Source organism: Hyperolius riggenbachi, chromosome 9 (assembly GCF_040937935.1).
Source record: "Hyperolius riggenbachi isolate aHypRig1 chromosome 9, aHypRig1.pri, whole genome shotgun sequence".
NCBI classification, from domain to species: domain Eukaryota; kingdom Metazoa; phylum Chordata; class Amphibia; order Anura; family Hyperoliidae; genus Hyperolius; species Hyperolius riggenbachi.
Window position 1 is genome coordinate 246,142,387 of NC_090654.1, and position 15,348 is coordinate 246,157,734.

At 48.9% G+C, this 15,348-nt stretch overlaps 1 protein-coding gene across 4 annotated transcripts in view; it reads left to right on the plus strand.

Moving 5' to 3' along the window:
* Positions 1–6,254, plus strand: part of PPP1R36 (protein phosphatase 1 regulatory subunit 36) — a 54,430-nt gene extending 48,176 nt beyond the window's left edge. For all 4 annotated transcript variants that reach the window (XM_068252068.1, XM_068252067.1, XM_068252066.1 and 1 more), the window contains 2 exons: positions 911–1,105; positions 5,132–6,254. In XM_068252068.1, the coding sequence (XP_068108169.1) occupies positions 911–1,105; positions 5,132–5,357 (421 nt within the window). In that variant the 3' untranslated portion in view covers positions 5,358–6,254. The remainder of the gene's footprint in view (positions 1–910; positions 1,106–5,131) is intronic.
* Positions 6,255–15,348: the final 9,094 nt, after the last annotated feature.

Below are 15,348 nucleotides of genomic sequence, written 5' to 3' on the forward strand. Positions count from 1 at the left end.
CGAGCGATTTGCGATAATCGCTAAATGCATTACATGCAGCATTTTTTGATGATTTGGGAGCAATCGTGATTAGCATATATAGAAGCGCTAATCGCGATCGCTCCAAGAACTCGCATTTGTCCGGTGATCTTTCTGCATTAAATCACGGAAAAATCCCCCGCACAAAATGGTAGAGCTAAGCGCAACCTTTTAATGCTTTTCAGTGTGAATGGGCCCACAAGGACCCAGACAGCAGGCCCTGCTTCAGCCTCTAAGTAAAGTGCTTTGCAATGTGGTCATCTTTAAAAGTGCTGCTAGTTGCTGACCTGCTCCCACCTGATCATGTGACTGTCTGCTAGTCATGCGAATGTGGGGTGGGTAGTGCAGTGTCCCACGCTATGGACCTTTTAAAGAGAAACCGTAACCAAGAACTGAGCTTCATCCCAGTCAGTAGCTGATACCCCCTTTCCAATGAGAAATCTTTTCCTTTTCACAAATGGATCATCAGCGGGTCTGTATGGCTGATATTGTGGTGAAACCCCTCCCACAGTGTGATGTCAGGACCATGGTTCTGACATCACAAACTGGGAGCCTTGTTGCATTTTGGAAAATGACAGCTGTTTCCAACTGCCAAGAAAGCAAGCAGCATCTCCTTCCACTGACAGCAGTAAAATGTCGACATGTGATAAATGTCATAATGTAAATCAGGGAGAGGAAAGATTTTACAATGTGCAAACACTGACTATATCATTTATATATAATTATTGTAAAAATGAAGCACTTTTTTATTACATTATTTTCACTGGAGATCCTCTTTTTGCTGCCTCTGAACTGGTCGGAGTTGGGGGGACAAACTGTTCATAAAACAAAGCTCATTGATCCAACGTTTTAATTTCTTTGTGTAACAATAACGTTCCTTATTGTGCAACAGGAGGACTCAGGCCAGGCGTCCAGCTATTCATGACATCGTCACACAGCGGTCTCCAGCCCTCACCTCCCTCATCCCATCACCCAAGGAGAAAGCCCAGTATCTGTTCCACCAACATGAGTTGCACCCGAGATCCAGTGCAGAACCTGCTGATATGAATACCTGGCAGGATCCATCCTCTGATGATATCATCCCGCGGTGAGTGCCGAATCCTACCGCCGGTATCCTGCCGCCTCTCCCTGTGCATGAGAAGCTGGACTGTATCCAGACCATGTTGCCTGGAGGTCACTCAGTCCTGTGGGGCCACACCCAGCATCTTTCTTTCAGTCTTCTTGCTGCTATTTGCTGGAGGCATTTCTGTGTTATTTAATTCCTACTGATTTCTCAACTTCTACTAAATTAAAACCAAAGCCAAACTTGTCCTAAAAACAGATCATTGTATTGCGAAAGCCTGCTGAGTGCTCATTTTTCCAGTTTTCTAGTTACAGCAGAACTCCAGGTGCACAGGTTAAAAGGAATGCCTATAGTTAAACCTCTATTTAGATATAATTTATCGTACATTCATAATACAGTATATATAGTATATTCATTGTGAAATTTCAGTCAAATTGCACAAATGGAAATGTAGCTTTAAAGGAAACCTGAGATGTCAATAATGAGTGGATTTATACATGGGGCTTCCTTCAGCCCCATTGAGGTGCAAGGGCTCCCTCCGTTCTTTTGCTGTCCCCCTGGTAATCTGGCCGGCTGCGCTCTTCTGCGCATGCGCAGCTTGGCTGCACACGCACCCCGTCTCCCTCCCGTAGCTGGGAGCATTCTGCACCTGGGCAGTAGTACTGTGCAGGCGCAGAACGCTCCTGGGCACGAGAGCTTGGCGGGAGCGTGCGCGTGGATAGGCTCCGCACGACTGGCCAGATTACCAGGGGGGATAGCAAGTAAATGGAGCGACCGGAGAGGGCAGCGAGGGAGCCCTTGCACCTCAATGGGCTTGAGAGAGCCCCAGGTAAGTATAAATACACCCTTTATTGACATCTTAGGCACACGCATTAATTCTTCTCTATGTAGTCACCATCTAGACTTACACGTTTCCCCCAGCTTTTCTTGCCCCTCTGAATACCCTAATTATAGAAGACTGCAGATTGCACCTTAACCACTCTTCCACGTCAGACCCCTTGCACATTGGCACTGTGAACATGCGTTGCGTTACTCTCTCCTACCACCAGGTGCCGCAAGTGCAATGTAAGTCAATGAAGCCTGCAGAGTTTATTCGGTGCAAAGCGCCGAATCTGATGCAAAGGCTGCAGCGTGTTACCCCATGAACTGCGCTTACAGCATGGATCATGCAGTAATGCAAGTCAATGTGAGCCACAGGCAGTGCACGGGAGCGCGGTGCGTTGAATAATTAACACATACAAGATAATCGTTAAGCAGATAATTGTTACAGGATAACTTAGCTCTCATTTAAATTTCAAAATGACGCCCTGTGTGTGTGTGGGGGGGGGGGGGGGGGGGGGAGGTGCACAAAGGCTTACCACACCTCCATCCTCCTCGGTTTGCCTGCTACTCCTGCTGTTCTGTATATCCTGGTCGCCGCCCTTTGACCCGGACATACTGTGCTGCGCATGCGCAGTATGTCCTATTGGGCTGCCTGTGACCGCGCTCGTCAGTGGAGTGTGTGCATGCCGGGTACATCGGTAGGTGTGGTAAGCCTATGTGCACCTTTCCACACACACACAGGGTGTCATTTTGAAATTTCAATGAGTGCTCAGGTATCCTTTAAAGAATCCAGTCCATGTTTGTGGAATTGCATAGGCACACCTTCATTAGTCGAGGCCTAATCTGTTATGTCACATAATCCTATATAAAAAAACCGAAATATTTCAAGGCTGGGCTTCCTGTTGCACAGTGCGCGCCACGTAGCATCTAAATTGGGTGTCCCTGTAGCCATAATGCGATAGTGCGCAGCCTGTGTAGCCGTAGTTCGAGGTTCCGACAATTGCTGGACCTCGAATTAATAGTAGTGGAATAGAAATTAACACCTCACAGAATTTCATCGGCAGCAAGGTGAGCCAACATTTGTCTCACCCTGCGCCAAAGTGACCGGGTGGCAAACTGACATTTACGCAAATATTTCCCACTCAGTACTCAGTGCTCTGAAGTACTTGAAAAACTATAAAGGAGATCTGTACAAAACCCCCCTCTGGGGGATACTTACCTCGGAAGGGGGATCCTAATGAGGCTTCCCCTGTCCTCCTCCATCCCGACAATCTAGTGCTGGAAGCCCCCAAATGTCGGAGAGGTAAATATTCACCTACCGCGATCCAGCACAGGCGCAGTAGCGGCTCTCTACTCGGACTGTGGCGAAAAGTCACTACTGCGCTTGCGCTGGAGCCAGGGCCGGATTTACCCATAGGCACACAAGGCACGTGCCTACAGACGAAACTATCTGTGAGAGGCGGCTCGCTAGTGCCCTTCCCTCCCTCCCTCCCTGCAGAGTGCAAACGTAGCGTTAGGTATGAGAAGACTCACTGGAATCCGGCATGCCAGCGATGACCGCCTCTCTCCCCGCAGAGCTCCCACCGTCATCTCCTAGGTAACAGCGTGTCTCCTTACTGTGACGCGCCTGCATGTACTGGCGGCAGCGTGTCACAGTAAGGAGACACGCTGTTACCTAGGAGATGACGCTTGGCGCGCTGCGGGGAGAGAAGCACTCATTGCTGACATGTCAGTTCCCGGGGAGTCTTCTCATACTTCACGCTACGATCGCACTCTGCAGGGAGGGAGGAAGGATGATGTTATACCTGTCGCCGCTGATCTGAGGTCTGCTATCATGGCACCCAGCTGCACCTTACCCACCCTGGCGACCACCCAGCCCGAGCCAGCCTGCACCTTACCCACCCTGCCCCAGCAAGCCTGCACCTTACCCACCCTGCCCCAGCCACCCAGCCTGCACCTTACCCACCCTGTCCCAGCCAGCCTGCACCTTACCCACCCTGTCCCAGCCAGCCTGCACCTTACCCACCCTGTCCCAGCCAGCCTGCACCTTACCCACCCTGCCCCAGCCAGCCTGCTACTTACCCACCCTGCCCTAGCCAGCTTGCAACTTACCCACCCTGCCCCAGCCACCCAGAACCAGCCCCAGCCAGCCTGCGCCCATACCCAACCTGCACCGTGCCCCTGCCCCCTGCCACCCCAAACTCAGCCTGCTTCCAGCCAGCCTATACCCATACCAAGCCTGCACCCAGACCCAGCCACCCTGCCCCTCAGACCAAGCGTGCACCCATACCCCGCCTGCACCCTTCCCTAGCCACCCTGCATCCAGACCCAGCTCCAGCTAGCCTGCAACCTGCCCCAGCCTGCACCCAACCCCAACCACCCTGCACCCAGCCCCAGCCACCCTGCCTCCATAACCAGCCCTCACCCTGCCCTGCAGACCCAGCCCAAGCCAGCATGCACCCTGCCCTAGCCACCCTGCACCCAGACCCTGCCACCCTGCACCCATACCCACCCTGCCCCCAGACCCAGCCACCCTGCACACAGACCCATCCACCCTGCCCCAGCCACCCTGCACTCAGACCCAGCCTGCACTTTGCCCCAGCCACCCTGCACTCAGACCCAGCCAGCACCCTGCCCTCATATGCAACCTGCACCTTGCACTCATATCCAGCCTGCACCTTGCCCCAGACCCAGCCACCCTGCACTCAGACCCAGCCTGCACTCTGCCCCAGCCACCCTGGGTTTAGGGCGCCAGAGATGATGTGCCTATAGGCTCCTGAGCTGTAAATCCGGCCCTGGCTGGAGCCCTGAAGGAATATTTTGCCGCTCACTGCTACGCCTGCGCAGTGCTTGTCAGAGGAATTTTCAGAGGAGCCAGTGTTGAGTCCCCAAGGCTACAGTTCATTAGGATCCTGATTCTTCCCCATCCCGAAGTAAGTACCACATAGGGGCTGGGTTTTGTTTTGTTAAAGTTGTACTTTAAAATCTTTCTGAAAAAAATCCTTTTTTTTCCATGCAGCATGCTTTCTACAGTTTATTTTTCGTGGCCTTTTGATGACTTTTAGAAGTGCAGTAAGGAAATATTTGATAGTGACGAGGCAGGAACATGTTGGGATCTGTGCTTGGAGTCAGGTCCCGCTAGCTGTTTATAAATGCATCAGCGATTTCATAACAAGACATGACAAGCCAGTGCTTCTCACTCTCCCGCCACTGTCTCTCTTCATACAGGATCGGTATACTCGGAGAGCCGCTGAAGCTTTTTACCCGCCAAAGCCTCATGCCTATAGGGGCTGAAGACGAGGAAGAGGACGAGAGAAACGATAAGAGGCTTACAGCGTCCTTCCATTCCCATGTCCAGTCTGATCATCACTCCCCGATCCGCCCTGCCACCGGCCGCCAGAGTATGGTCATCTCTAGAGCTACCACTGAGGCGGCTTACTCCGACATTGACTAAGAACTATGACTGGCCATGGAACCAGCAGTGACGGACGTGAGCGATTCACCTCGGAGACTGAAGGCCAGTGTAACCTGACTGTGCTGCAGTTACCACAAGGGGTCTGTCAGGGGTGTAACTATAGGGGAGCAGGCCATGCAATCGCAGGGGGCCCAGAGCTGTGGGGGCCCAACTATTTACTTTACTTCCTTCCAATACAGGAATCCATCCTTTAGATCAGGTGCGGGGATCACGGTGACCACACTTATTATAGGGTATACCTATAAAAATGGCGCCCACTAAAAATAGTGCCAGAGATTGCCGCCACTAGCATAATGGTAAAATTACTGGTATTCTATTAGTTAATTTCTATAGTAAATATTGGTAATCTTTACCAATACAGTAAACCCCCTGTTAAAGCAGACCTGAAGAATCTGAAAAAAAAAAGAGTTTCACTTACCTAGGGCTTCGGCCAGCCCCCTGCAGCCGCCCTGTGCCCGCAACAGAGCCGGGACAAGGTCCTCCAGCACCCAAGGCTGAGACACCAAAGTGCGCCGCTCCATCCCTCCCACCCGTCACGCACTGATTGCTATTAGACTAAGAGGCACCCCATGGCCCCCAACACCTTAATCTCTAGTTATCTGGCTTGCAGTCACTGCCATGTATCCCCTTTCCTTATTTCTCTCTGATTCAAGAACGATAGGGGAATGATAGCTGAGTGAGTTGTGCGCCTCCTCCTACACTGCGCCGTGAGGCTGGAGCCTCTCTCGCCTCTGCCTTGGACCGGCCCTGGCCCGCAACGTCACCAAACGATCCTCCGGTCCCCCGCCACTGATCAGTTTCGTTTTCGCTGACTTGCAAAATGCATAAATGTACTTTTACTCTTCTTTATACAGTAATAAACCTCTGTTACATTAAGTTAAGTCTGTCCTTTGTCCTCATTTGTTTTTAATTACGGTATTTTCCAAAATGGGGAGAAAAAGTCCCTGCGTCTTATATGGCAAAGGCAGGGAATCCCCGACTTACGAACGCCTGCCAATACAAACCGTGACCCGCCGTCATCGGGGATTCCCTGCCTGTGTGGCCCGCTGTGGCTGTCTCCTCCCCCGCTTGCCTCTACCCCCTCCTTGTGTTGCCCGGTCCCCCCTTTGTGAGAAGCGGCAGTGGCAGCAGCTTGCCTCCTCCATCTTGCCCATGGCGATTGAAGACATCTGGCTTCTGTGTGCGGCTTCCTCTAGTGCCGGCTTGTAATGACGCGTCATTAGAAGCCGGCACTAGAGGAAGCCACACACAGAAGCCAGATGTCTTCAATTGCCGCGAGCAAGATGGAGGAGGTAAGCTGCTGCCGATTCTCACACGAGGGGGGGGGGGGGGTGGCAGTGACACAAGGAGGGGGTAGAGGCAAGAGCGGGGAAGGAGACGGCCACAGTGGGACACACATGTAGGAGACCTGGAGGGCACTTGGGTGAAATCATATAGGGATTACAACAGGACACATGGGGCAGACAGCAGGGCACATGGGGGCAGACAGCGGGACTCATGGGGCAGACAGCAGGACACATTGGGGAGACAGCAGGACACATGGGGGTGACAGGAGGACACATGGGGCAGACAGGAGGACACTTGGGGTTGACAGGAGGACACTTGAGGATGACAGAAGGACCTTGGGGGTGACAGGAGACATGGGGACATAGGAGGACACATTGGGACACAGGAGGACACCATTTGGGGGAGGTTTTGTACAAGACGCTCCTGAAATATGGACGCACCAGGTTTAGTTTATTTTTTTTCCTTGGTTTTTGGCCTCTAAACCTAGGTTTGTCTTATATTCCGGAGCGTCTTATACGATGAAAAATACGGTACTGTATTTCAACATTAATCTCCTTGGCAGTAATCCCGAGCTATGGTCGGAGCGTAAAACCGCAGCTCCGAATGGTAATCCCGACCTGTGCTCGGGGAAGCCGTCGGAGGCTGTATGCAGAGCAATGCGCGCAGCAACTGTTTCAACATACCTCCCAGGGGATCCCGGCGTCGGCCACCATTCTTCTTCCGCTCCTCCGAGGCGTTATCACGACAGCCGGCAATCTCACTTTAGGGTTGCAGCGCCACCAGGAGGATGGAGGGAAAACTGCAACGCTGGAGCCAGGGAGGTGAGTTATTGCTGGAACTGCTGCAGATCTCCCTGGTAGCATGATTTTTTTCCCCAAAAAATTGCACCGCTTTTAGACCCTAAAATCTGGAAAGAATCAAACCGCCAAGGGGGTTAATTAATACAGAGTTTATGGTCAGTTTACAGTGAGGGATATTGTACTGGTTTTTAGCTAGGCCTGTTTTTAACCTTGATTCTCAAGTAACCAGAAACTACACTTAACCGGCATCAGCCAATCCCCATTGGTGTGGGATAATGGGGGTTTTACTGTATTTTACTTTGACCTAACATAACCTTATTCTCACACTGAAAACTCCCTCTACCGTAAGGGTGGCCACTAATGATCCAATCTTTTTCATCCAATTTTACCAAATCTATGTAGTAGAAGGGTAAATTGTGTGAATGTATTGAATGGATAATTTAGGCAGTTACCTTATATTACATAAAAATGGTAAGATTGGATGAAAAAGATTGTATCGTTAGTGGCCAGCTTAAGAGCACCCCTGGTGCTGCCTAACCTTAACCAGTCCACAGTACCTAACCTTAATCACTTTCCCCGGTGCCTAACCTTAACTCCCCCCCCCGGTTGCCTAACCTTAACCCCCCCCCCGGTGCCTAACCTTAACTACTCCCTCTGGTGCCTGACCTTAACCACTTTCTGTGGTGCCTGCAGCCTAACCTTAACCCCCCCCCCCCCCCCCCGGGTGCCTAACCTAAACCACTACCCCGATGCCTAACCTTAACCACTTTCCCCGGTGCCTAACCTTAACCCCCAGGTGCCTAACCTTAACCACTCCCCCCGGTGCCTAACCTTAACCACTCCCCCCGGTGCTTAACCTTAACCACTCCCCCGGTGACTAACCTTAACACCCCCACCCCCCCCGGTGCCTAACCTTAAACAATCCCCCCCTGGTGCCTATTCCTTACCCACTCCCCCCAGTGCCTAACCTTAACCCCCCCGTGTCTACCCTTAACCACTCCCCTAAAGAAGAACTGTAGTGAAAATAACGTAATAAAAAAAAATTACATATATTTTTTACAATATTAATTAATAAATAATTTACTCAGTGTTTACCCATTGATTTACATTCTAAAATTAATCTCGAGTGGCAACATTTTTAGTCCTGTCAGGTGCAGCTCTGTGGAATGTTTGTTTCTGAGAATTCCGAAGCCAGTAAAAATAATGGCTAGTCTCCTAGAGTGCTCTGGGAGGAGAATTCCGCATAGCTAAACAGCCTAGGCTAAAGGTCCGTACACACGCCGGACTGGAGGCAACGACGGGCGGATCGCTCAGAAACAGCCGTATCAGTCCGCCGACAGACTGTACACACGCCGGACTGTCGCTGGAACGCCCACCTACCGGGAGGTGACGACGGACCCGTCGTTGCCTCCAGTCCGGCGTGTGTACGGACCTTTAGCATCACTGGGAGGACAGGGCTACATATGTACCTAATGCTGAAATGAGGAAAATTAGCATTAAAAAATTACCATAGAAGAGCAGTGGGACTTCAAACTCCTAGCCAGGCAGAGAAGTGCCTAAATCCCCCAGTACATGATCCATCGAATTGTTAAATTATCAGTAAATCGCCTGTGTGATTCTTTGTGTGTGGAGCGTCTTTGCAGGTTTTCATGAAATGTCTCTGTTTTCATTGTGAACGTTGCAGTCATGTATTTCCATTTAGCTGGAGGCAGGCTGGAAGGAATGTAATATTCACCGAACATTATGCTTCAAAAACAGTCTGCTGGTAGAGCGCATCAGCACACATCTTTCAGCGTAGTCTGAGCCTTTTGATTATTCACTTGTGTACTCCCGAAGTTTGACTTTTGTTAGTATAAATGTTTTAAAATCTAGCTTTAATACTGAAAGAGTAACTTTATTGAAAAGGGGGAAAAATAAATCAATACACTGCAAAATGAGATGTGAAAAAATAGAAGAGAGATCAAGAAATGATTGATACTCGCCATGTAATTTGTACATGTTGTTTGATCCACAATCAGCCGTCACGTCATCATCTTTACTACTGGCAGACATGAAAAAAACAGACAGCCATTATCTATAACCACACCCCCTAACAATGCGATAGGCTAAAAGTTTTTTTTTTATTGATATAGATATGCAAAGAGGGAGTTACTGGTTGCTTGGCAGTTGGAAACAGCTTATATTTCCCACAATGCAACAAAGCTCGCACAGTGTGATGGTCCTGAGAGAACATGTAGGGAGAGAACATGTAACAAAAAAAAGTTCCTGTAATGATCCGCTCAACTGGCTGCACAGGCATACAGCTGTTTGACCATTCCTCAAGTCTGTGGGTTGCAGGTCTCTGGAAGAGAGACCTGTCTTCACTTTGCAAGTTTCAGACCTGCTCTGCTGCTGAGGAATGTGCATACATTTGTCATGCAAATTGCCTAGCCGCCCCCTTTAAAGGCTTGCAGCATAAATACCATGTGATCCCACAATCCGTTGCTGGTCATGATGGTTTGTTAAACACTCCTTGAGTGTCAGCCTTGCTATTTGCTAAAGATTATCTTAGAGTAATTCCTGAGGACTGCACTAGGCAGTCCTTCTAGTGCAGTCAGGTTGTATTATCTGCATTGCCTGTCTTGTCTTGTCCTTGCGATTGCACTTGCTCTGGTGGAAAAGAGCAGTGGATCCTGCTAACTCTGTTTCTGTACTTGGATCACACTTGCTCTGGTGGAAAAGAGCAGTGGATCCTGCTAGCTCTGTTTCTGTACTTGGATCACACTTGCTCTGGTGGAAAAGAGCAGTGGATCCTGCTAGCTCTGTTTCTGTACTTGGATCACACTCGCTCTGGCGGAAAGAGCAGTGGATCCTTCCTGTCCTATCCCTGAACCTGGATCGCACTCGCTCTGGCGGAAGAGCAGTGGATCTTATCTGACCTATTCCTGTTTTCCGTTCGTCTGTCTGTCTGGAGCAAACGCTTGCGGTTGTCTGCGGTAAGGCAGCCGTTTAGCAAGCGTTCCTGTTATTTGTTCATTGGTGTTCATTCGTTAGTCAGGGTGGCGTGCTTGTCTCTGTTGCGCTTAAGGTGCGGAGACCGCGCCGTAAATGCGCTTGTCGCTGTTGCGCCTAACGCGCGGTGACCGCGTTTAGGTATTGCGTTTGTTATTTTCGTTGTCATTCTCATTGTATGATATGCTGTGCCTTTCTCTCTGCTCCTGTGTTTAACCTTTACTCTGTCTTGTGTCACTATTGGCAATCGTCACTCTTGCGATTGCGTTCCTACTTTGTTTCTGCTGTTGTGTGTTCACCATCGCTGGTTGGCGGCTGGATTGGTGCGCACACATACATTCTGTCCCTGTGCTCATTCTCATTGGCAATCGCATCCCTTGCGATTGCGTTCTCACTTGGTTTCCACTGTTGTGTGTTCGCCATCGCTGGTTGGCGACTAGATTGGAGGACATACATACATTCCTTCTCTGAGCTCTCTCTCTTTAAGGGCTATCTTGCCCTGCATCGCTTCCCCTCGTGCAATTCCCTGCTGGCATCTGTGGCTGTGCAGAGGATCTGTTCCTCTGCACTCCACAGCTCCATCTGCCGGCAGGAATTCCCCACTGCAGGTGCATAGCACCATTGCTGGGTTCTCTCAGATTATACGCTTGTGGAGGATTTCCGCAGTGTCAGCGCGCATCCTGTGCGCTGACCACGGGAATAATTCCACAATCGTTACAGTTCCCCTATGGGGTACTCACCTCGGGAGGGGAAAGCCTCAGGGTCCCAATGAGGCTTCCCCCTCCCCTGTAGCTGCAGGCAGTCCAGCGCTGGCTCCCCCAAAGTGTCCCGGAATCCTCCCTCGACAAGCCTGACAAGCGCTGATAAGTGCTGATTTATTCACCTTTCCTGGCTCCGGCGGGGGCCCTGTTGAAATAGCCGAAATCTGTCGGGTCCACTCTACTGCGCAGGAGCAGGAGTAGAGTGGCCGGACAGAGACCGACTATTTCCACCTATCTCTGAACAGAGAGCTGATACTGCGCCTGCGCTGGAGCCGGGAAGGTAAATATTTACATCCCCGCTGTTTTGTCGCCGCCCTTATAGGACCGAGGAGGACGGAGGAAGTCTCAATAGGATCCGGAAGCTTCCCCCACCCAAGGTGAGTACCCCCCAGGGGAGGTTTTCTTCTTTGCAGGTTTCATTTAAAGGGAATCTGAAGTGAAAATAAACTTATGATAGAATAATTTGTATGTGTAGTACAGCCAAGAAATATAACATTAGCAGCAAAGATATGAGTCTCATATTGTTTCCAGTACAGGAAGAGTTAAGAAACTTCACTTGTTATCTATGCAAAAGAGCTTTTATGAGCTCTCCAACTAACTTAGTCAGCTACAGTGTTGTTTTCTGAGGCATTTATACCTCAAAGAAACAGTGACAGGCAGCTTCAGATAAGATATTTACTGCAGGGAAGTTTAAAGGGTCATCAGCTGTGCTCTGTTTCATAGTTTAAAATACAGTGTGTTCTGTAAATTGCAAATATAATAGAATGATGCAATGCTATGAAAAAAAGCTATATACCTGACAATAAAAAATGACTCTTTTCTTTGCTACCAATGTTCTATTTATTATCAGTACTACACATACAATTAATTATATCATTCGTTTTTTTCCACTTCAATGTCACTTTAAGGAGGCACTGTAATGACATATAGTAGAATGTAATATATTATTCAGGATACCCACTTTTACAGTAATTTCCCTGGTTTAGGATTCAAGAAACACTTTCTGTATCTATATATTGCTGTTTATTGGTATGTAGCCCCGCCCTCTCAGTGATGCTTAGCCTAGGCTGTTTAGGAATTTTCCTCCCAGTGCATTGTGGGAGACCAGGCCTTATTTGTAGTAGCTTTGGAACTTTTGTAACTCTCAGTAAACAAACATTCTGCAGTGATGCTCTTTGGCAGCAGTAAAGATGGTGCTGCCTGTGATAAATTTCAGAATGTAAGTCGGAGTGAGTGAGGGAAGATTTTATATAGGCCTGTTCACATTGTCCTAAAACCAGTTCCATTTAGTGGAGCAAAACGGATCCCAGCGGATGCAAACAGATCCTATGTTAAAGAGAAACCAAAAATTGAACTTTATCCCAATCAGTAGCTGATACCCCCTTTTACATGAGAAATATTTTCCTTTTCACAAACAGACCATCAGGGGGCGCTGTATGACTGATATTGTGGTGAAACCCCTCCCACAAGTAACCCCTCCCACAAGAAAAGTTCGAACTTTTGTGGGAAATAGCTGTTTACAGCTGTTTCCAACTGCCAAAAACCATGCAGCAGCTAGATCACCTGCCAACAGTAAAATGTTCACTGGAGTTCCTCTTTAAAGCAGTAGGATTAGCCATACTATGCCAGGGAAAAAACAACCACACATGTACAAGTAGATAAATACTTGATCTACTTACATAACACATGTATTGTACTGTCCACGTTTTGATTTCAGTGAATTTTATATAGTAAATGAAGAGAATTCTGTTCTTGGTGGGAACAATGTCTTTTACCCACAGTGGGCTCTATTCATAAAAGGTTACCGCAAGTTTTCCGCTCAAAACAGCGGATTTTCCCGTCCATTTAGCAAAGTGGGCATTCATAAAAGCTGTTCCCGCATGAAAATCTACAACCCCCCAGCAGAGCGAGAAATTTCCGCCCTCTCCAGTGTTTTTCTAGATTTTTCTAGAAAAAAGTAACAAAATGGCCATTCATGAAGTTTAGAGGAAGCGGTATGTGGACGGGAAATACCGCTTCCTCTGATTTTGCGGATTACATACAAGTGAATGGGACAGACCTCCCAGAGAGAGCAGCGCACGGAGGGACTCTGCCGGCTGAAGTGTTTCCGCATGCCTTCCGACAGCTTACCGCCAGCCTTCAGCGGGAGATCTCCGCACTTGCATCGCAGCTGGCAAGATTTTTTTGAATGACCACCCAGAAGTGTAAAATACCGCTGCGGTATTTTACCTCCAGGATTTTTCTCGCCACAACTTTTTTATGAATAGAGCCCAGTGTGAGGCTAAATCCTGATGTCATTTCTGCCGAGTCATCTCAGCCTTGCTTGTAAACACAAGTGAGCAGAGGATCGTGTTTCAGCTTGGCAGCTAGGCAGGGAAATAAAGGGAAGAGAAGAAATATTGTAGATAAAAAGAACCCCCCAGCATGCAACTGTTTAAAGGGCCAGTGCACCTAAAGTATGTGATAACTCCAAATCATAACAGCAGAAAAAGTTTTGAATGCAGGATTAGCATCTTTATCACTTAATACACTCAGACCAGTTGCTATTGAAATTTGATTTTTATGGTGACAATCCCGCTTTAATCAATAGGATCCATTTACATCAGTACATTTGAAACGGATCAGTTCGGTCTGTTCCGCCAAACTGAGCGTTAATATAGGGAGTCTGCGGTAATTCCAGATTGATGGATCAGTCGCACTGACCAAGCAGTAATGGAATGGAACTCAGAGGAAAAACTAATGCCCAATATAAAAACTGATCCGTCTGATGGATCAGTTTTTGATCACTCAGTGTTGCACCTGAAGGAGGAAGAGGAGAAGGAGGGTGGCTTTGCTTTTGTGTGCTGCTTTTGCTCAGGTGCTCTTCCCATTGCAGTTTGTGCCTTTTCTGCATGTGCCTTCGTAAGGCAGTTGTCCCTACGTGGGTGTTGGCCTTTCCACGGCTCAATTTTTGGTGGCAGAGAGTACAGATGGCATTGCTCTGATCTTTGGAATAAACACTAAAAAATGTCCACACCGCTGAGCCACCCTGGGGTGTGGGCACTATGGCGGCATCAGCAGCTGACATTGAAGGGCATGTTGGCTGGCTGTACATAGGTGGCGATACATGGCGAAGGACACTGCCATCAGCTGTTTCTGACGACGAGCTCCCCCTGCTTCTTTCAGCAACTCGTCTCCTCCTACTTCTCTCTGACTTCCCCTCTGAACTGTCCCCTTGGTCATCGTGTCTCTTAGGATCCCACGTGGCATCCATGGCAGTAATCATCATCATAATCATCCCCCAAAGCTTCGCTTGTATCAGACACCTCCAAAACTGCACCAACAGCAGGTACTTCATCATCCTCCTCCTCACAGGTTACGTCCATAGTGTCGCCTAACTCAGACATATGAGGTGGTGTAACTTGCTTAGCATATTCAACTTGTTGTAACAATACTGGCTGTGAATCAGGGATTTCCCCACCAAATAACTCCTGCAAAGTGTCAAATGTAGCGGATGTGGTACTTGGAGTAGCGCTGGTGGCTGCGGAAGATGAGGTGTTCTGTGTTAAATAGTCAACCACGTCCTGACAATCTTGGGAGTTGATGGGACGTGCCTTCTTCTGAGCACTGTACTTTAGGCCAGGGCCGCACGAAATCACGTCAGCACGACCTCGAACAGACCTGCTGGGTGTCCTGCCTCTGGGTCTGCCCCTGTCTCTGCCTCTGCCTGTTTTTTCCATACCGGGGGGGATGAAGTGAAAGGTATGCACTGACTTGACTAATACAATGTGCAGCTGTCACACAGGTGCAGTGAAAGGTATCAGTGACTGGTATTACAATACAATGTACAGCTGTCACACAGGTGCAGTTAACAGGTTTGCACGGACTGGTATACTAAACAGCGTGCGGTCGCACAGGTGCAGCGAACAGGTAGCAGTGACTGGTATTTCAATACAATGTGCAGCTGTCACACAGGTGCAGTGAACATGTATGCAGGGACTGGTGTTACAATACAATGTTCAGCTGTCACACAGGTGCAGTTAACAGGTATGCACGGACTGGTATACTAAACAGTGTGCAGTCACACAGGTGCAGTGAACAGGTATGCAGGGATTGGAATTACAAATGTGCACCTGTCACACACAGGTACCG